The following is a 22,938-nucleotide window of genomic DNA, read 5'->3' on the forward strand; positions in this document are numbered from 1 at the left end:
GGACGGGTCCTGACCAAGATTACAAACGTGCATATGCACCAAACAGCAGCTCAGAGTACCCACCCTTTTTGGAGTTCTTGGAGGGTGTGCTGGAGAGCGCTCCCTCTGGGGACTCCCTAGTCCTGCTGGCGGACTTCAACGCTCACGTGGGGAATGACAGTGAGACCTGGAGGGGCGTGATTGGGAGGAACGGCCCCCCTGATCGGAACCCGAGCGGTGTTCTGTTATTGGACTTCTGTGCTCGTCACGGTTTGTCCATAACGAACACCATATTCAAGCATAACGGTGTCCATATGTGCACTTGGCACCAGGACACCCTAGGCCGCAGGTCGATGATCGACTTTGTAGTCGTGTCATCGGATTTGCGGCCGCATGTTTTGGACACTCGGGTGAAGAGAGGGGTGGAGCTGTCAACTGATCACCACCTGGTGGTGTGTTGGCTCCGATGGTGGGGGAAGATGCCGGTCCGACCTGGCAGACCCAAACGTATTGTGAGGGTTTGCTGGGAACGTCTGGCGGAAACCCCTGTCAGAAAGAGTTTCAATGCCCACCTCCGGCAGAGCTTCTGTCTTGTCTCGGGGGAGGCGGGGGACATTGAGTCCGAATGGGCCATGTTCCGGGCCTCCATTGTTGAGGCGGCCAATTGGAGCTGTGGCCGTATTGTGGTCGGTGCCTGTCGCGGCGGCAATCCTCGAACCCGCTGGTGGACACCAGCAGTAAGGGATGCCATCAAACTGAAGGAGTCCTATCGGGCCTTTTTGGCCTGTGGGACTCCGGAGGCAGCTGACAGGTACCGGGTGGCCAAGCGGAACGCGGCTTCGGCGGTTGCTGAGGCAAAAACTCGGACATGGGAGGAGTTCGGTAAGGCCATGGAAAACGACTTCCGGTCGGCTTCGAGGAAATTCTGGTTCACCATCCGGCGTCTCAGGAGGGAAAAGCAGTGCACCATTAACACTGTGTATAGTGGCGATGGGGTGCTGCTGACCTCGACTCGGGACGTCGTGAAGCGGTGGGGGGAATACTTCGAAGACCTCCTCAATTCCACCAACACGTCTTCCTTTGAGGAAGCAGAGTCTGGGGACTCTGGGGTGGGCTCTCCTATCTCTGGGGTCGAAGTCACTGAGGTGGTTGGAAAGCTCCTCAGTGGCAGGGCCCCGGGGGTGGATGAGAACCGCCCGGAGTTCCTAAAGACTCTGGATGTTGTGGGGCTGTCGTGGTTGACAAGCCTCTACAACATCGCGTGGACATCGGGGACATCTCTACACCCCCCGCAGGATCCTCGAGGGTGCGTGGGAGTTCGCTCAACCAGTCCACATGTGTTTTGTGGATTTGGAGAAGGCGTTCGACCGTGTCCCTCGGGGAGTTCTGTGGGGGGTGCTTCGGGAGTACGGGGTGCCGGGCCCCTTGATACGGGCTGTTCGGTCCCTGTACGACCGTTGCCTGAGTTTGGTCCGCATTACCGACAGTAAGTCGGATTCGTTTCCGGTGAGGGTTGGACTCCGCCAAGGGTGCCCTTTGTCACCGATTCTGTTCATAACTTTTATGGACAGAATTTCTAGGCGCAGCCGAGGCGTTGAGGGGTTCCGGTTTGGTGATCTCAGCATTGCATCTCTGCTCTTTGCAGATGATGTGGTGCTGTTGGCTTCATCAAGCCGGGGCCTCCAACTCTCACTGGAGCGGTTCGCAGCCGAGTGTGAAGCGGCTGGGATGAGGATCAGCACCTCGAAATCCGAGACCATGGTCCTCAGTCGGAAAAGGGTGGAGTGTCGTCTTCAGGTCGGGGATGAGATCCTGCCCCAAGTGGAGGAGTTCAAGTATCTTGGGGTCTTGTTCACGAGTGAGGGTAGGATGGAGCGGGAGATCGACAGGCGGATCGGAGCAGCGTCTGCAGTGATGCGGACTCTGTATCAGTCCGTCGTGGTAAAGAAAGAGCTGAGCCAAAAGGCAAAGCTCTCGATTTACCGGTCGATCTACGTTCCAACCCTCACCTATGGTCACGAGCTGTGGGTCGTGACCGAAAGAATGAGATCCCGGATACAAGCGGCCGAAATGAGTTTCCTCCGCAGGGTGTCCGGGCTCTCCCTTAGAGATGGGGTGAGATGCTCGGTCATCCGGGAGGGACTCAGAGTCAAGTCGCTGCTCCTCCGCGTTGAGAGGAGCCAGCTGAGGTGGCCCGGGCATCTGGTTCGGATGCCTCTTGGACGCCTCCCTGGGGAGGTGTTCCGGGCATGTCCCACTGGCGGGAGGCCCCGGGGACGACCCAGGACACGCTGAAGAGACTATGTCTCTCGGCTGGCCTGGGAACGCCTTGGGATCCCGCCGGAGGAGCTGGTTGAAGTGGCTGGGGAGAGGGAAGTCTGGGTTTCCCTCCTGAAGCTGCTGCCCCCGCGACCCGACCCCGGATAAGCGGAAGAAGATGGATGGATGGATGGATGGATGGATGGATGAGAACAAAATTAATTATATGAAAAGCGTTTTGACATCTAGATGTCATGGTTTGGCTCTCAGGCCTCTGTTTGTTTTCTTTCCAGCACCCAAGTGATTGGTGGGCGTTTCCCACCTTAATGACCGCACCTGTTCCTCATGGACAATCAATGGACTTTAAAAGCCACTGCGCCACTACTGCTGACTGCCAGATTATTCACCTTGCTCACTGCTGTGCTGCCAAGTGTTTATTCGAGCGTTTTCATAGTCTTTCATAGTTTTTCACGTGTCATGTATTACTACGTCGCCCTTTGTTGTACTTTGTAAAATGTTTGGATTTTAGTTTCCGTTCTCTCACCTAGACTTGTAGTGTTACCTTTTACGTGTGCGCTGTTGGCCACGTTTTCTTAAGTTGAACTTTCTATTTCGTGTTGTATGATGTTTGTTGTGAATCCTTGCTTTTTGTAAGCAAGTGTTTTTCGTTAATCACTATTTTTCTCCTTGTCTTTTGCAAGTGTTTTCGGTTGAGTTGTTTTTGTACTGGTTGTCTGACCAGCTTTTTCGGTTGTTTGTTTCCGCGCATCTCAGCGGAATAAATTCCTTATCATCCTTCCTCTGGTCTGCGTATTCTGGGATCCACTCTCGCCGGCTACCCCGGCCCCCCCTAACAGAATAATCTGGCCATGGATCCCGCAGGCCCGGAAGAGGTACGTCACGCTTTGGCCAGTCAAAGGAAGTTGGTGGGGCAGCATGACAAATCGCTGCGTGATATGCAGGAGGCGATTTCCACGCTGGCCCGCCAATTTGGGGAGCTTTTGACCCGGGTCGGTCAAGCAGAAGCATACGCTTCTCCCCGAGCTAGCTCGACTCCTGACTTAGAGCAAGCGCTGCCTTCTAATGTTGCTATTAGCGAGCCTTCTCTGCCACATCCGTCACGTTACGGAGGAGACCCCGGTATGTGCAGTACCTTTTTGCACCACTGTTCCCTGATTTTTGACCAACAACCGCTTACGTATGCCCTTGATCGCTCCAAGGTAGCATTTGTTATGAGCCTTTTGACTGGCCAAGCAGCCTCTTGGAGTATGGCCGTGAGCAATTCAGCACCTGAGCTCCGGTCTTCCTTCCCCGATTTTGTTCGTGAATTCAGATGCGTGTTTGATCATCCTGTGACGGGGAAGGAGGCCGGAGGCCAGTTACTTGACTATGTGCAGGGCCGGCAATCAGTCGCAAACTATTCTATTGGATTTAGAATCCTGGCCGCAGAAAGCGGGTTTGACAATCGAGCGCTTTGTTGTATATTCCGGCGAGGACTTTCACCCGTATTGAAGGACGAGTTGGCAGTTCGCGACGAAACCACGAACTTGGAAGAACTCATAGCCCTGAGTATTAGACTGGATAATCGTATCCGGGAAAGACGCCGAGAACGGGGCTGCGAGCAAAGCAGCCAACGCAGAGACATGTCAGGATCCGTGACTGACGCCGTAGCGGACGAACCCATGCAACTGGGGAGTGGTCGACTTCACCCAGCAGAGCGGCTGCGCCGATCTCGGAGTGGGGCCTGCTACTACTGCGGTCAAGTGGGACACCGCGTCGCCGGCTGTCCAGCCAGAGCTTCACGGGGGCAACAAGGAACAACGCTGCTCCGCTCTCTACAAGCCCCGGCTGATACCCCGGTCTCGTCATCTACACCACAGCGTGAGTGCATTCGGACGGGGGTAGAGAAGAGTATGGTGGGTTCTAGAACTGTCAGCCACACTAGGCTCGAACTTCCAGGGGAGGTAACGGGGCCAGGAAATACTGTTACAGTTATAGCGCTTATTGACTCTGGGGCCGATGAGTGTTTCATGGATCCTGGTATTGTTGAACAGTTGGGTTGTCCCTTAGAACCCCTTAGGGAATGTAAAGAGGTGCTGGATCTTGACGAACGCCTCCTGGCCGCTATTGAAAACGTTACGGCTCCGGTTGAGTTAAGGTTGTCAGGTAACCACGTGGAGCGTCTTCGTTTTTTTGTTATGCCGTCCCGTTCGGTACCCATTATTTTGGGACTTCCGTGGCTTAAGAAACATAATCCAGAGATCGACTGGTCCAAGCCGGCCTTGGAAAACTGGAGCGAATTCTGTCATGCTAACTGTCTAGTATCCGCCGACCGCGATAAACCTACCTCTCCGCCTATGTTTCTGGAGGCAATCTGCCTTGACAATGTACCGAGAGAATATCATGATCTTAGTAAGGTTTTCAGTAAGGACCGAGCCCAGTCGTTGCCACCCCATAGACCCTACGATTGCGCAATCGACTTGATTCCCAATGCGCCACTTCCTTCCTCCAGATTGTACAGGGTTTCGCAACCGGAACAGGCGGCCTTGCATGACTATATCTCTTCCTCCTTGGCCGCCGGCTTAATCCGTCCGTCGACTTCACCGGTAGGATCAGGGTTTTTTTTCGTCGAGAAGAAAGATAAGTCGTTACGGCCCTGTGTTGATTACAAGGGTCTCAATGATATTACTATAAAGAATAAATACCCCTTGCCCTTGCTTGATTCAGCGTTTGCGCCACTGCAAGCCGCCACAGTTTTTACAAAACTTGATCTTAGGAGTGCATACCACTTGGTTCGGATTCGGGAGGGGGATGAGTGGAAAACTGCTTTCAAGACCCCGCTGGGACATTTCGAATACCTAGTAATGCCGTTCGGACTAACTAACGCACCATCCGTGTTTCAGTGTTTAATTAACGACGTCTTACGAGATATGCTGGATCAGTTCTGTTTTGTTTATCTTGACGACATCCTGATTTTTTCACGCGATCTCAAAGAGCATAGGATTCACGTACGCAAAGTACTCCAGCGATTACTGGAGAACCGGTTGTATGTAAAAGCTGAGAAATGCGAATTTCACTTAGACTCGGTCCAGTTTCTGGGCTTCATAGTGGAGAGAGGACAACTTAGAGCAGACCCAGCTAAGATTCAGGCTGTGGTGGATTGGCCCTCTCCATCGTCTAGGAAACAGCTGCAAAGGTTCCTAGGGTTTGCTAATTTCTATAGGCGCTTTATCCAAAACTATAGTCAAAGGGCACAACCACTTACACGGCTTACATCTGATAAAGTTCCATTCCAGTGGACTCCGGAAGCGGAATTAGCTTTTTCTGAATTAAAACAATTGTTTTCTACTGCACCAGTGTTGAAGCATGCTAACCCAGAACTTCCTTTTGTGGTCGAGGTCGACGCATCCAGTTCAGGAGTGGGGGGGGTCCTTTCCCAACGCTCCCCGGATGACCAGAGGCTGCACCCCTGCGCGTTCTTCTCAAAGAGGCTTAGCCCTGCAGAGGTCAACTATGACGTTGGGAACCGCGAACTTCTGGCCATCGTACTGGCTCTACGGGAGTGGAGACACTGGCTGGAGGGAGCGAAGGAACAATTCATAATCTACACAGACCACAAGAACCTGGAATATATTCGTGCAGCCAAAAGAAAGAACCCACGGCAGGCAAGATGGGCTCTGTTTTTTACTCGTTTTGACTTTGTGCTGACTTATCGCAGGGGAACTTTGAATCAGAAGCCAGATGCCCTTTCACGCATCTATGACCACGCCACAGAAGCCATGGTTCCTGAACCTATTCTGCCCGAACGCTGCATCGTGGGAGCATTGCAATGGACTATCGAACGGAAAGTTACCGACGCACTGGCCGGTATCCAAGTACCGGAAGAGGTTCCTCCTGGGAAATTGTTTGTGCCCCCTCAGGTACGCCCGGATGTTCTACAATGGGGACATGAGTCCAACCTCGCGTGCCATCCTGGAGTCCACCGCACGCAATACCTGGTGGAACAACGGTTCTGGTGGCCGGAACTCAGTAAAGACGTCTCAGACTTTGTGAGGGCTTGTGTCGCATGTGCCTGTGGAAAGGCGTCCCACCAAGCCCCTGCTGGGCTACTACGGCCCCTACCGGTACCCTCTCGCCCTTGGTCCCACATTGCCATGGACTTCATCACGGGGCTGCCGGTGTCAAGAGGTAACACTGTGATTCTGACCGTAACAGACAGATTTTCAAAGCTTGGCCATTTCGTGGCCTTATCAAAGTTGCCGTCTGCATTGGAGACGGCAAAACTGTTGATCAAGCACGTGGTTCGGCTCCATGGCATCCCCCTCGACTTGGTCTCTGACAGAGGACCACAGTTCGTGTCCCAAGTCTGGAAGCGGTTCTGCAGGGCATTGGGAGCCACCACGAGCCTGTCATCGGGCTACCACCCGCAAACCAACGGCCAAACGGAACGCCTGAACCAGGAACTGGAAGCAGCGCTTCGCTGTGTGTGCCTGCAGTCCCCCGCATCATGGTCATCACACCTAGCCTGGGTTGAGTACGCACACAACACGTTGGTCTCCTCAGCGACAGGTCGATCTCCGTTCGAGGCTGCTTACGGTTACCAACCCCCGCTGTTTCCATCCCAAGAGGGACAAGTAAACCTCCCGTCCGTGCAAATGCACCTTCGCCGAGCCCACAGAGTCTGGCGGGAGACCAGAGCGGCCTTGTCCCGTACTGCTGCCCGGAACCGGGCCATCGCTGATCGGCGCCGCCGCCCAGCACCGACCTATGCCCCGGGAGACAAGGTATGGCTATCCACCCGAAACTTACGGCTAGCAGGCGGGGCCAAAAAGCTGGGGCAGCGGTATGTTGGCCCTTACGAAATTGTGACTGTGGTTAATCCCGTGGCCATGAAACTTTGTCTCCCGCCATCCATGAGGGTCCACCCAGTCTTCCATGTCTCCCAGCTCAAGCCTGTTGTCTCCAGTGAGTTAGCTCCCGCTCCAGTGACTCCGCCGCCTCCACGACTGCTCGACGGTGACCCTATCTACACAGTCAGAGAAATCCTGGACTCCAGACCTCGCGGCAGGGGTGTCCAGTATCTGGTCGACTGGGAGGGCTACGGGCCGGAGGAGCGGCAGTGGGTCCCCCGCTCCTGGATCTTGGATCCGTCCCTCCTGCGGGACTTCCATTCAGCTCACCCCTCGAAACCAGGTGGTCCGCCAGGGGGCGTCCGTTAAAGGGGGGGTACTGTCATGGTTTGGCTCTCAGGCCTCTGTTTGTTTTCTTTCCAGCACCCAAGTGATTGGTGGGCGTTTCCCACCTTAATGACCGCACCTGTTCCTCATGGACAATCAATGGACTTTAAAAGCCACTGCGCCACTACTGCTGACTGCCAGATTATTCACCTTGCTCACTGCTGTGCTGCCAAGTGTTTATTCGAGCGTTTTCATAGTCTTTCATAGTTTTTCACGTGTCATGTATTACTACGTCGCCCTTTGTTGTACTTTGTAAAATGTTTGGATTTTAGTTTCCGTTCTCTCACCTAGACTTGTAGTGTTACCTTTTACGTGTGCGCTGTTGGCCACGTTTTCTTAAGTTGAACTTTCTATTTCGTGTTGTATGATGTTTGTTGTGAATCCTTGCTTTTTGTAAGCAAGTGTTTTTCGTTAATCACTATTTTTCTCCTTGTCTTTTGCAAGTGTTTTCGGTTGAGTTGTTTTTGTACTGGTTGTCTGACCAGCTTTTTCGGTTGTTTGTTTCCGCGCATCTCAGCGGAATAAATTCCTTATCATCCTTCCTCTGGTCTGCGTATTCTGGGATCCACTCTCGCCGGCTACCCCGGCCCCCCCTAACACTAGAGGGATAACTATTGAAGCCAAACAGTATAATTTCAAAACAAAGAGAAAGTTGTGGTTCGACAATCATGAAAACAGAATTAGAAATATCTTTCCAAAATGTTTTGGAAAACGGGCAATCCCAAAACAAATGAAATATATCCTCAGGAGAATTTTCACAAAAAGAGCAGCCATTGTTAATATTTTTCTTCATCCTCTGTAGAAAAACTTTGCATGGATAACATCTATGAATTATTTTAAAAGATACTTCTTTCACTTTGTTATTGATCAAATATTTGGAAGGCAAATTCCAAATTTTGGTCCAGTCAAGGTTAGTAATACAATTATTCCAATAAAACACAACATAAGGTACAGAAGCAACATCTTTCTGGAACAACTTTCGTACATTGCAATTATTATTCCGCTTATGGGAAAAACAAATCGCATCAATTTCTGTTTTGGTTGGATCGATAGACAGAGTTAGGTTGAAGTTGTAACCAACTAAATCTTTAAACAAGGTAATAACACCAGTAGGAATTGCATTTACAACGGCATTAAAGTCAGAGACAGAAATCGTAATATTATACTTCAAAACAAACTCCTGGTAAGTCAAAAACAAGCCATTTGAATTAAACATTTGACCAACCAAAAGAATATTATGAGAGAACCAAACTGGATCAAATAAGGATTTACGTTTATGTATAATATCTGCATTATTCCATAGATAATATCTATGGGGTAAGAAGTTATGTTTATAAATCAAAGACCATGAAAGAAGCATCTGCTTATGGAAATTAGACAATTTAATGGGAAGTTTTGGAATGCTGTAGTTGCAAAACAAAAGAAATTTGAGGCCTCCAAGCTGCGAAAAAAACAAAATTTGGGATCAAATTCCGGATTGAAAATGGGTTCCTTCAGAATTGTTTGAATTGTTCGCGTGAATTTTAGAAATAGTTTGAAATTGGAATGGCGAAAATCGGATGAATTATGTGGAAGTAGTTACACGTCAAAAAAGTGGGCGGAATAAGAAGAAGAAGAAGAAGAAAGAATGAATAACATATGTGTGAAGGCCACCAGCCTTCACACAATAAGAATAAGAACTAGAAAATGCCATTTCTGGAGAAATGGCGTGTGAAGCCTGGAGAGCTGAATGAATACCTGTGGAATGATTTGGAATAATGTTGAATGATATTGAATGGTGTTGAATGGAAAGTGTAGAATGTAGGCATAATCGGCTCCGAAATCGGAAATTGTGAATTATTGAACTGAAAATCTGGAAGAGCTCATGGCGTGAATTACTAGAATGTACTGAAGTTGGAATGAAGTAAATCGGATGAATAATATGGAAGTAAATAGAAAGTGTAGATTGTGGGAATAATCGGCTACGAAATCTGAAATTGTCAATTTTGCAACTGAAAATCAGCAATAGCTTGTAGCATGAATTACTGGAATGTACTGAAGTTGGAATGAAGTAAATCGTATGAATGTGGAAGTAAATGGAAAGTGTAGAATGTGGGAATAATCGGCTATGAAATTGGAAATTGTGAATTTTGGAACTGAAAAGCTGGAATAGCTCATAGCATGAATTATTGGAATGTACTGAAGTTAGAATTAAGTCAATCGGATGAATAACGTGGAAGTAAATGGAAAATGTAGAATGTGGGAATAATCGGCTACGAAATCGGAAATTGTGAATTTTGGAACTGGAAATCTGGAAGAGCTCATGGCGTGAATTACTGGAAAATATTGAAGTTGGAATGAAGTAAATCGGATGAATAATGTGGAAGTAAAGGGAAAGTGTAGAATGTGGGAATAATCGGCTACGAAATCGAAAATTGTAAATTTTGGAACGGAAAAGCAGGAATTGCTCAGAGCATGAAATACTGGAATGTACTGAAGTTGGAATGAAGTGAATCGGATGAATAATGTGGAAGTAAATAGAAAGTGTAGAATGTGGGAATAATCGGCTACGAAATCGGAAATTGTGAATTTTGGAACGGAAAAGCAGGAATCGCTCAGAGCATGAAATACTGGAATGTACTGAAGTTGGAATGAAGTGAATCGGATGAATAATGTGGAAGTAAATAGAAAGTGTAGAATGTGGGAATAATCGGCTACGAGATCGGAAATTGTGAATTTTGGAACTGAAAAGCTGGAAGAGCTCATGGTGTGAATTACTGGAAAATATTGAAACTGGAATGAAGTGAATCAAATGAAAAAGGTGGAAGTAAATGTGAAATGTAGAATCTCCCATGAAGAATAATGGGGAAAAATCGGGTACGAAATCGGAAATTGTGAATTTTGGAACTGAAAAGCTGGAATAGCTCAAAGCATGAAATAATGGAATGTACTGAAGTTGGAATGAAGTAAATCGGATGAATAATGTGGAAGTAAATGAAAAATGTATAATGCGAGAATAATCGGCTACGAAATCGCAAATTGTAAATTTTGGAATGGAAAAGCAGGAAGAGCTCAAAGCATGAAATACTGGAATGTACTGAAGTTGGAATGAAGTGAATCGGATGAATAATATGGAAGTAAATGTGAAATGTAGAATCTGCAAATTGTAGAATATGGGAATAATCGGCTACAAAATCGGAAATTGTGAATTTTGGAACTGAAAAGCTGGAAGAGCTCATGGTGTGAATTACTGGAAAATATTGAAACTGGAATGAAGTGAATCGAATGAAAAAGGTGGAAGTAAATGTGAAATGTAGAATCTCCCATGAAGAATAATGAGGAAAAATCGGTTACTAAATCAGAAATTGTGAATTTTGGAACTGAAAAGCTGGAATAGCTCAAAGCATGAAATAATGGAATGTACTGCAGTTGGAATGAAGTAAATCGGATGAATAATGTGGAAGTAAAGAGAAAGTGTAGAATGTGGGAATAATCGGTTTTGAAATCGGAAATTGTGAATTTTGGAACTGAAAAGCTGGAATCGCTCAAAGCATGAAATACTGGAATGTACTGAAGTTGGAATGAAGTAAATCGGATGAATGTGGAAGTGAATACAAAGTGTAGAATGTGTGAATAATACGAAATCGGAAATTGTGAATTTTGGAACTGATAAGCTGGAATAGCTCATAGCATGAATTACTGGAATGTATTGAAGTTGGAATGAAGTCAGTCGTATGAATAACGTGGAAGTAAATGGAAAATGTAGAATGTGGGAATAATCGGCTCTGAAATCGGAAATTGTGAATTTCGGAACTGAAAAGCTGGAAGAGCTCATGGCCTGAATTACTGGAATATAATGAACTTGGAATGAAGTAAATCAGATGAATAATGTGGAAGTAAATAGAAAGTGTAGAATGTGGGAATAATCGGCTACGAAATTGGAAATTGTGAATTTTAGAACTGAATAGCTGGAATAGCTCATAGCATGAATTTCTGGAATGTACTGAAGTTGGAATGGTCAATCGGATGAATAACGTGGAAGTAAGTGGAAAATGTAGAATGTGGGAATAATCGACAACGAAATCGGGAATTGTGAATTTTGGAACTGAAAATCTGGAAGAGCTCATGGTGTGAATTACTAGAATATATTGAAGTTGGAATGAAGTAAATCGGATGAATAATGTGGAAGTAAATGGAAAATATAGAATGTGGGAATAATCGATTATGCAATTGGAAATTGTGAATTTTGGAACTGATAAGCTGGAAGAGCTCATTGTGTGAATTACTGGAATATATATTGAAGTTGGAATGAAGTAAATCGGATGAATAATGTGGAAGTAAATGGAAAATGTATAATGTGGGAATAATCGGCTACAAAATCGGAAATTGTGAATTTTGGAACTGAATCGCTGGAAGAGCTCACGGCTTGAATTACTGGAATATATTGAAGTTGGAATGAAGTAAATCGGATGAATAATGTGGAAGTAAATGGAAAATGTATAATGCGGGAATAATCGGCTACGAAATCGAAAATTGTAAATTTTGGAACTGAAAAGCAGGAATCGCACATAGCATGAATTACTGGAATGTACTGAAGTTGGAATGAAGTGAATCGGATAAATAATGTGGAAATAAATGTGACATGTATAATCTCCAAAATGTAGAATGTGGGAATAATCGGCTACGAAATCTAAAATTGTAAATTTTGGAACTGAAAAGCAGGAATCGCCCAGAGCATGAAATACTGGAATGTACTGAATTGGAATGAAGTAAATCAGATGAATAATGCAGAAGTAAATGGAAAATGTATAATGTGGGAATAATCGGCTACGAAATCGAAAATTGTAAATTTTGGAACTGAAAAGATGGAATCTCTCAGAGAATGAATTACTGGAATGTACTGAAGTTGGAATGAAGTGAATCGGATGAATAATGTGGAAGTAAATGTGAAATGTAGAATCTCCAAAATGTAGAATGTGGGAATAATCGGCTACGAAATCGAAAATTGTAAATTTTGGAACTGAAAAGCAGGAATCGCTCAGAGCATGCAATACTGGAATGTACTGAAGTTGGAATGAAGTAAATCAGATGAATAATGTGGAAATAAATAGAAAGTGTAGAATGTGGGAATAATCGGCTACAAAATCGGAAATTGTGAATTTTGGAACTGAATAGCTTGAATAGCTCATAGCATGAATTTCTGGAATGTACTGAAGTTGGAATGAAGTCAATCGGATGAATAACGTGGAAGTAAATGGAAAATGTAGAATGTGGGAATAATCGACTGCGCAATCGGAAATTGTGAATTTTGGAACTGATAAGCTGGAAGAGCTCATTGTGTGAATTACTGGAATATATATTGAAGTTGGAATGACGTAAATCGGATGAATAATGTGGAAGTAAATGGAAAATGTATAATGTGGGAATAATCGGCTACATGGGTTCAAACCCAGGTTGCAACAATTTTTTTTCCCCGACTTCAATTTCTGAAAGTCATGTCCAGTAATTTAGCATCCAATTATTGTTTTTCTGTATTTATCCATATTCTAGAACACTTCAATGATAACAGCAAGTCCACTGTGGCTCAGTGGGTAGTGCAGCAGAGCTTTGATCAATAAACAGGAAGTTTTGGTTCAAATACCACTATAGACTAGTTGCAGGTCACATTTTCTTTTTATTGATTTATCATTCAACTACAAATAATAATTAGTCATTTTCACAATCAAAATATAAAAATATAATATAATACAACCATAGTTTAAATTGTGTGTAAAATACTGACGTCCAGGACAATGATTCCCCGTACAAGTTGAATTGCTCATCTGAGTGAAATTACAAATTTATGTTTTGATTGTGGCCGGCTGATTAATTAGCCCGACATTATATATTATCCTATTTTTATTTATTTATTTATTTATTTATTTATTTTTATTTATTATTTTTTTTTTTTGTAATTTATAAACCCATTTGCAGGCCTGATCCGGCCCACGGGCCTTATGTTTGACACCCCTGGTGTAGTTAAAATTGCTATATAAAAAGCAAACTGCTAATTTTTGGTATGTCTCAGGATGCTACACACACGCCTCCCAATTTTGATAGCTAGAGGTCAAAAGTACCGGGGTCGGCCTTTGTTAAACCTCTGAGCTACAGAGAGATTTTTTTCAAAATTGTCTTAAACAACTTTAAAATATCATATTCTTCGCCAGGTCCGATGAGTGTGTGAAATTGGCTGAGTTTTCATGCATGTTTATAATAATAGATGAACAGAACGATTTCTTCAATTAAAATAGTGACGCTCAGGCTGTGATGAGAATAATTTCTAGAAAAACAAGAGGTACATCGAAGTGGCCACTGCTGAGGGCCTACCAATAATAGGTGGGAAAATCATCCTTCAATTACAACAGGGACCTCGCAGTTGTCGCTACTCAGGGCCCTAACAATAATAATAGGCGAAAAGAATAATTCCTTCAATTACAATAGAGACCTCGTAGCGGCCGGTTTTCAGGCCCCAATTAAGCAGCAAGTATTTTGAGGAACTTGAGGAAAGTTGAGGTGATAACAGATTTTTTTTTTATATGTACACAGTACAACCTCCATTTAGCTTAGTTTGTAAAAACATCTGGGGCAGCATGTTGATGAAGTGGCTTCCTCACAGAGGTTCTGGGTTTATATCTTGGCTCCGGGCTCCTGGAATTTACATTTTCTATCCACACGCATCGATTTTCTCTGGGTACTCTTGTACCATTTAACAAATATATAAACATATAACAAATTCTAAAGTTTGCAGTGACACTGGATTCTTATTGCTTAAATGTGTGCCCGCTAGTTTCTTGCAACTTCTTCTCTACTTACATTCTATTTTTTTTAAGGGTTCCTGAACAACAGCCACCAAAATCTAAAGAAAAAGAACACCATGCAACATTAGTCCTCTCACACGTGTTGCTCTCATGGAATACACTGATGTTTTAAGAGAAGTTTTCAACTGCTTAAAAGACGCATCATTACTTGGTTGAAATACAAATTGCACAACTTCAGGGGCATTAAACTTTACAGGTTCCATTGGAAGTGACAGATAAAGTGCAAATGCTGCACGTTAAAGAACCCATGTAACATTTGCTATCTTGATATGTAATATTTTTCATCCAAATCATAAAATAACCCATTCTAATTCCTTTATTTTTCTTTGTAGCTGAGGATGCAAATGACATGGATCAGTGACAAATACCTTCGCACCTATTGCTTTGCATCTCATTACATCTTCACTTTGATGGCCAATGGTTACAAATTTGACACCAACACATGGAAAGACATTCACTTTCAAAACAAGGTAAGTTTGAATGAATTAAAAAAAACAAAAAAACAAAGTCAGTATATTTTATGTAGTTGTCACTGTGTGTGTGTGCATAGACATACACCGATGTATGTGAAAGGACATATTTACAAAGTTGGTGAGCAATAACGTGCTTGTGCTGTCACCACTAGCCTTTAGATGTTGCAGATGTATGTCACCACCCATCTCAAAGATTACATCCCAGTCATCTGCAGTGAAAGAAATTGAAAGGCAGAGGCAGACAATCTTTCAGTTCTGGATGTCCTGAAGACATGCCTTTTTTTTTTTTTTTTTTTGCAAAGAATGATGAAAAATGAAAGCCCCTTTTCCATGGCATATCAGCTCACACGCGAGATGTTCCTCAACAGCTGGCCGTGTTCCCAAATGACGAACCAACTGACAAGAGGCTTTGTGTGCTGTTCATTGCCTTTGGGTGTCTGGGAGGATTTCTGGCAGTAGTTCCAAACAGACACACTTGAATTCATTATCAGAATTGTAATGGGAATTTGGCTTTTCTGACACATTGTTGGAACACTACAGACTATTGACAGGATTTTTGGAATTTTACAAGGCACCGGAAAAGTTCGAATAAATGATTAACAGCTGTATAATTTAGAGGGCAAATCAACCCCAAAAAATGCTTTACAATAATTTTCAGCATTTACACATATGGTATTCTGATTATTATTTCACTTATTCCCCTTACTTTTTCAGCATCATTCAACTCCCACATATGTCCTATTTACACTGTTCCAATTTCAACTTGCTCCAAAAATCCATGCCTCCCAGGCTCATATTTTCTCATTTAACATACTTAAACATCATCAATGAATGAATTTTGAGTGTCCGTCATTCGGCTATCATCAACAGTCAAGACAACCTTCCGTCATTGTCAATCCATCAATGTCTCACTGTAATCATCAAACGTTCATTTGTCATTCCTTCAGCGAAAAGGGTGTACGCCATGGTATCTGTCATTGACGGGCCTTTCGTCAATATTGATGGAATGCCCACCATCATTGATCTTCCGTCAGGCTGGCATAGAATTGCATGTGGCGTTACTGACACCTACCTGGAGATAACACACTTCCAAGGTCATTGTTTGTGACACCAATTGCTGTCATGGTTTCATGAACTAAAATTCCAAACATATTAAAAATACAGTCAGGAAATTAAAATGCAATGTTTATAATTGTGAATAAGTAAGCGTTATTGACTCATTGTGCATTTTAGACAATTGAAGTGCAGTGTGTCTAATGGAGATCAGTAATTGGCTATTTAACTAGAAAATGCAAATCATTCTTCCGGGCAAAGGGCTCCACTGACCGATGACATCGTACTACTGCATTTCACCCCATTCAATAAGAGTGATGTGCTCAGATAGTAGTTCAATTTGTTCATTGAATTCACATGGAACCTTTGTCTCCATGTAGTAAAGATAATGAATATTAACTGAACTTTGATTTGTGTTTTGATATATTTTTGTAATGAAATAGAAAAAAAGATAATTCAGGCAGATTACTGGAGGGGAAAAAGTAACTGATTTGCATTTCCTGCCCAGCACAGCCAATCACACGGATTACAATGACAGAAAAATCTCAATACTTAACCTGTGGCTCAATTGTAAAGTCAGTGCTAAAGCAGGTACCAGTATGTGGGAAGATGGGTTTCAAATCCCACCTCAGGAAATTGCAGTTCAAGTTCTGTTCTGTTTATTTTATTTTTTTTAATGATTGATGATGATCTTTACATCATACACCTTTCAATATACTTAAAAAGCATTCCACAACATTCCACAAGCATTCAAATATTACAGGGGTGGGCGTACCCGTCCTCAAGGGCCAGAGTCCTGCAGGTTTTGGAGGTTTCCCTATTCCAACAAAAGCTGATTTCAGTCAACAGGATCGTTATCAGGCTTATTCAGTGCTTGCTGATGAGCTCATCATATATCAACGGTGTTGGAGAAGAGACACATCCAAAACCTGCAGGGCCCCTGAGGACCGAGTTTGCCCACCCCTGAAATTTTACTGTTCAGGTTTCAGCATTCACATGCAATTTCTCCAGAAATTTCACGTCTAGTATGTTTCTTAACATATCGTAATATTGTGTTTAGACTAGTGGGGTTGCATATAACATGTGTCTTGTGGAATACGAGTTAAGCAGCAAAATGTACCTGTTTTTATCCAACTCAGGGGGCGGCTATTTTGCCACTTGCTCTTGACTGAAAATTACATATATCACAGTTGTTCACAGGGCTCAGGTAACGGCCAATTACAGCTCAGCTTCAGAGAACAGTTGACCCCTGATTGGTCGTTACCTGAGCCCTGATGTCATTTTCAGGCGACAGCATGTGGCAAAAAAGATGAACTGGCGGATTTTGCTGCCTAACTCATATTTCGCAAACTTAACATTGATCAACATTGATTTTCGACTTGTGGGTGCTGTTGGAAATTTTTGGTTAACTTGTTCTTATTTTCCAAAGTTGTACTTTTAAAATGAAGGCAATAATCATGAATTCACCAAAGGTGCCTGTTTGTTTGGACCCCAATACAAGACAACAAGAATGACTGCACACAAGCTCTGTGAGAGTTGGTCTGTTTGTATGTCCAGAATTCACGCAGAATACAAAGTTCTCAGTTGAGGGCCATTTTCTCTTTAATCTACGTTGCACAATACCAAAAATTAGCTTTTTTCCCTTTTCGGTTGCATCTTCATTTAGTGGTTCCAAATATTCAATGTCATGTCATTATCAAAGTTCACAATGACCTTGTGACTATCGTTATACATAATATTGTAATAGTATAAATACGACTAACCGATTTTACTGGTCAGTGTAACGTATTGCTTAACTGTGAACAAACTTGAATCATTCTAGCAAATACTTGGAAACCAATGATTAAGTGTAACATTATTCAAATGTGTGAAGTTGTTGCTGTTAATATAACGTAATCTGTCCAAATAATTTAACAAAACATAATGTGTATAATTTATATATGTGTAAAATTTCATTACTTTTTAAAGCATTAAATAAAATTTTGAATTGAATTAATCAATTTGTCATGCAATAATCAATGATACTGAAAATGGTTTGTTAGCATATTATGAGAAAAATAATGTCTGATATGATACAACAGGGCACATACATCATATTATTATAAAGAACATTTTTGGCTTGACTTTCTCTTTAATATGTGTTTTTATCTTCTTTTCAGGTAAAGAACACCAGTGTAGGTTGGAGTTTGGGATACATGCTTAGTAGCTCCAATATGATTCCTTCTGAGGTGAATGAAGTCCTCCCACTGACTGATCCCGTCTTTGCTGGTCTTATCTTTTTATTTTCAGCTCTGACCATTATTACTGTCATCTTGATTTTCATCATTCTTATTCGCACATGTTATTAATTTGAAGGACTCCTGGTCATTTTGACCATTTTTCCCTATACACGTGGGAGCCCAACGGATGGCCATTATGACCTGGACACTTTTTGCTAATCCTGAGACGCTGATCTTATGTTAATTGGGCCATTACTGGTGCACTGCAGCAAAACTACAAGCTGAACTTGAAGGAAACTTGTTTCCCGATCACTTCACAAAAAGAACAACTGTAATTTGTTCACAATGCCTGACTTGACTTCGTTTAAATAAATAAAAATAAAAATTAAAATTAAAAAAATACAAAATGGTATGAAACCACAAAAATACAAGTAATAAAAACAAAATCCAAACATATTTACAATTGCCAGTGAGTGAGTGAATGAGTGAGTGAGTGAGTGAGTGAGTGAGTGAGTGAGTGAGAGAGAGAGAGAGAGAGAGAGAGAGAGAGAGAGAGAGAGAGAGAGAGAGAGAGAGAGAGAGAGAGGGGGAGCGAGGGAGCGAGTGAGAGAGAGAGGGGGAAGCGAGAGAGAGAGAGAGAGAGAGAGAGGGGAAGCGAGGGAGAGAGAGAGAGAGAGAGAGAGAGAGAGAGAGAGAGAGAGAGAGAGAGAGAGAGAGAGAGAGAAGGAGAGATAGAGGGGGAGCGAGTTAGAGAGTGAGAGAGAGAGAGAGAGAGAGAGAGAGAGAGAGGGAGAGAGAGAGAGAAGGAGAGCGAGAGAGGGAGCGAGTGGGAGAGAGAGAGAGAGAAGGAGAGAGAGAGGGGGGAGCGAGGGAGCGAGTGAGAGAGAGAGGGGAAGCGAGGGAGCGAGAGAGAGAGAGAGAGAGAGAAAGAGAGAGAGAGATTGAGAGAGAAAAGGAGAGAGATGGGGGAGCGAGTGAGAGAGAGAGAGAGAGAGAGAGAGAGAGAGAAAGAGAGAGAGAGAAGGAGAGAGGGGGAGCGAGGGAGTGAGAGACAGTGAGAGAGAGAGGGGGGGAGTGAGTGAGAGAGAGAAGGAGAGAGAGGTGGAGCAAGGGAGCGAGCGAGTCGAGAGAGAGAGAGAAGGAGAGAGAGGGGGAGTGAGGGAGTGAGAGACAGCGAGAGAAAGAGGGGGAGCGAGTGAGAGAGAGAAGGAGAGAGAGGTGGAGCAAGGGAGCGAGCGAGTGAGAGAGAGAGGAGAGAGAAGGAGAGAGAGGGGGAGCAAGTGAGAGAGAGAGAGAGAGAGAGGGAGAGAGAGAGAGAGAGAAGGAGAGCGAGAGAGGGAGCGAGTGGGAGAGAGAGAGAGAGAGAGAAGGAGAGAGGGGGGGAGCGAGGGAGCGAGTGAGAGAGAGAGAGAGGGGAAGCGAGGGAGCGAGGAGAGAGAGAGAGAGAGAGAGAGAGAGAGAGAAGGGGGGAAGCGAGGGAGGGGGGAGAGAGAGAGAGAGAGAGAGAGAGAGAGAGAGAGAGAGAGAGAAGGAGAGGGGGAGCGAGGGAGTGAGAGACAGTGAGAGAGAGAGGGGGATTGAGTGAGAGAGAGAAGGAGAGAGAGGTGGAGCAAGGGAGCGAGCGAGTGAGAGAGAGAGAGAAGAGAGAGAGAAGGAGAGCGAGAGGGGGAGCGAGTGAGAGAGAGAGAGAGAGAGAGAGAGAGAGAGAGAGAGAGAGAGAGAGAGAGAGAGAGAGAGAGAGAGAGAGAGAGAGAGAGAGAGATGTCCTTGTTGTGTGACCTGCTTTTCAGCACTCTCAGCATCTGTCTGCATGGTTAGAACATAGCCAGCACTGCCGTCGTGTTTCCCAGCAACATTTGCCATGTATATCTTTCAGTCAAGACCTTGTGAACATTGTGTGATTATCGTTGCACTCATGTTTAACTTGACATTTAGCCATTTTCTGAGGGAGATAGTTTGTTGCTGAAACAGTTCCACGCTGTGCATGGTTCTGATAATGCAGTCTATCTTCTTCCACACCTTTGTATTTTTATTGATGTGCGAAAGTTAACCGTCACATACCCTTGATCAAACAGAAACGTGTCAAAAAGTTATTAAAGTTGTCACCTTATGTTTTACATGAATGATCTTCTCCAAGCCCCACCCATGACACACTGCTTTGTGATCGCTGGTGATTTTTGTAATAAACAAAACAGAAAAGAGTTTAAATAAATACCATATTTTCACGACTATAAGGCACACCTAAGAGCCTTCAATTTTTTTAAAAGCTGACCATGCGCCTTATAATCCAGTGCGCCTTATATATGGATCAATATTGAGCCGCAACAGGTCTCGCTGTCAAGACGCTATCGGTGACCCTGCACGATCAGTGACGCGCATGCGCAGAAGATCCCGCCATCTTGGATCGCTAGCTAATACTAATACTTTACCTCAGAGAAAATAATAAAACAGCTGTTTATTCATTTTGGGAGTGAATGGAGTTGTCAGAAAGCTGGTTTGTAATCTATTAATAAAGTTTGACTGACCTATCTGACTGTTTTGTTGACATTCCCTTTAGCGCAGCACCATCTAATAGTAACCCCAGCCTCTACTGTAGCGCCTTATATATGGAAAAAGTTTTAAAATATGTCATTCATTGAAGGTGCGCCTTTAATGTGGTGTGCCTTATAGTGCGGAAAATACGGTAGTATAAATCCATAGAAAATTACAAGTATAAAAACTAAATCCACAATAATGCATGCCCCTCTTACTGACTGTGACTGAGGCTCACTCCAATTTGAAGGAGACTGGAAGGGGCGTATGGCAGGCAGGCAGCCGCTACTCTTCACTCGGTCTTGCACCTGGCTGGCTTCGCTCGGTTCAGAGAGGGACCAGTGTTTGAGAGTGGACAAGAAATAATAACACAGAGCCTCACCAGCTTGCTCAGCTGTCTTGACCCGTGTTTGCACGCGATGCTGTCTTGCCCCCCAAAGCTTTGCATGGCATCAGCCTTCTTGCCCACAATATTTTTTTTCATCTACACATTTATCCATCCATCCATTCTCTTGACCGCTTATTCCTCACAAGGGTCGTGGGGGGTGCTGGCGCCTATCTCAGCTGGCTCTGGGCAGTAGGCAGGGGACACCCTGGACTGGTTGCCAACCAATCGCAGGGCACACAGAGACGAACAACCATCCACACACACAAGTACACCTAGGGACAATTTGGAGCGCCCAATTAGCCTGCCATGCATGTCTCTGGAATGTGGGAAGAGACCGGAGTACCCGGAGAAGACCCACGCGGGCACGGGGAGAACATGCAAACTCCACCCAGGAAGACCGGAGCCTGGACTCGAACCGGAGTCCTCAGAACTGGGAGGAGGACGTGCTAACCAGTCAGTCACCATGCCGCTTTACACATTTATAAGAGATGCAATTCCTTCTTTCTTGAACAGCTTTCGGCTGACTATTGCTGCAGCATGCTTGTAAATGCGCTGAAAACTCAGTGTTGATGTGTGTATGGGTGTGTTTTGTTTTGTTTAAAAACAAACAAACAAATGAGGCAGTGTGTTTTAGGGATGTAACGATAAGGGCAATATTGTGATATTGTGATATTAATTAATATCATCGTCGTCATGTTCACAATATTAGAAAGGAACACCTGTTAAAAAAAAGTCAGGTTGATTTCCATTTGTGCAGTTCTAGCACCCTCTATTGGCTAGTTTATTAGTGCAATTTGATTTTCATTAGTGATGTTTTGGCCTTCTATGTTTAAAATCTATGCTAATTGTCAGATGAAGGGGAACCTAATTTGCTTGTGAAGCGATCAATGTGTGCTTGCATTAGCTTTTTTTTTTTCAATATTGTGACCTTTTTTTTAAATATCGATATATATTATATATTCTAATATATTCTTGGATCTGCATTGAAACTTTCATGCACGCCTTCGACGGGAATGGATCCCATTTGACTGATTCAATTTTCAAAACCTAATGAAACAAAATGGCATTATATGTACTTTTCGAAAATAAAAACACTTTGTTGTTTCTTTACTTTATTTGTCTTTTATTAAACCTACAAATGTGTCTGATCATTTTGCCTGACCCGGGATTGGCCGGCAACCAGTTCAGGGTGTACCCTGCCTACTGCCTGAAGCCAGATGGGATAGGCTCCAGCACCCTCGCGACTCTCGTGTGGAAAGGCGGTTAAGAAAATGGATGTATATATGTATATATATATATATATATATATATATATATATATATATATATATGTATATATATATATATATATATATATATATATATATATATATATATGTATATGTGTGTGTGTGTGTGTGTGTGTGTGTATACTACTGTTTCTACTAATACTTCTAGTAATTAATAGTTAATTACTTTTTAATTTTCAGAGTTTACCTTTCTGTTTCCTTCATTAGCATTCAGCTATTAGCATTCGGCTTAGCATTCAGCTATTAGCATTCAGCTTTCAGCATTCCCACGCAATGCAATTTCTCCAGAAATTGCTAAGTCTAGTTGTAGGAATGCTGAAAGCATTCCCACATATGTTGTTTCTAAACCTTTATTGTTATACTTATTATTGTGGGAAGGCTGAAAGCATTCCCACATATGTTGTTTCTAACCTTTATTATTATTAGGGCCCGAGCAGCGACCGCTGCGAGGTCCCTCTTGTTTTTGTAAGAATTCTTCTTCTTCTTCTTCTTCTTCTTCTTCTTCTTCTTCTTCTTTATTCTCCGCAAACGATCGCATTTTTGAGGGCCTAAACATTTACGAAAACTCACCAAACTTTGCAGTCTCTTCGGGCCCGGCGAAAAATTTGATATTATGTAGTTGTCATAACAACGCGACTCTATAGCGCCACCTAGCGTAGAAAAATAAAAACCA

At 43.7% G+C, this 22,938-nt stretch overlaps 1 protein-coding gene across 2 annotated transcripts in view; it reads left to right on the plus strand.

Annotated features, from left to right (window-relative positions):
- The window catches only part of entpd3 (ectonucleoside triphosphate diphosphohydrolase 3), a 172,455-nt gene extending 153,849 nt beyond the window's left edge, over positions 1-18,606 (plus strand). For both annotated transcript variants that reach the window (XM_077526344.1, XM_077526345.1), the window contains 2 exons: positions 14,644-14,781; positions 17,997-18,606. In XM_077526344.1, the coding sequence (XP_077382470.1) occupies positions 14,644-14,781; positions 17,997-18,185 (327 nt within the window). In that variant the 3' untranslated portion in view covers positions 18,186-18,606. The remainder of the gene's footprint in view (positions 1-14,643; positions 14,782-17,996) is intronic.
- Positions 18,607-22,938: the final 4,332 nt, after the last annotated feature.

Source organism: Festucalex cinctus, chromosome 7 (assembly GCF_051991245.1).
Source record: "Festucalex cinctus isolate MCC-2025b chromosome 7, RoL_Fcin_1.0, whole genome shotgun sequence".
In the NCBI taxonomy this organism is placed as follows: Eukaryota; Metazoa; Chordata; class Actinopteri; order Syngnathiformes; family Syngnathidae; genus Festucalex; species Festucalex cinctus.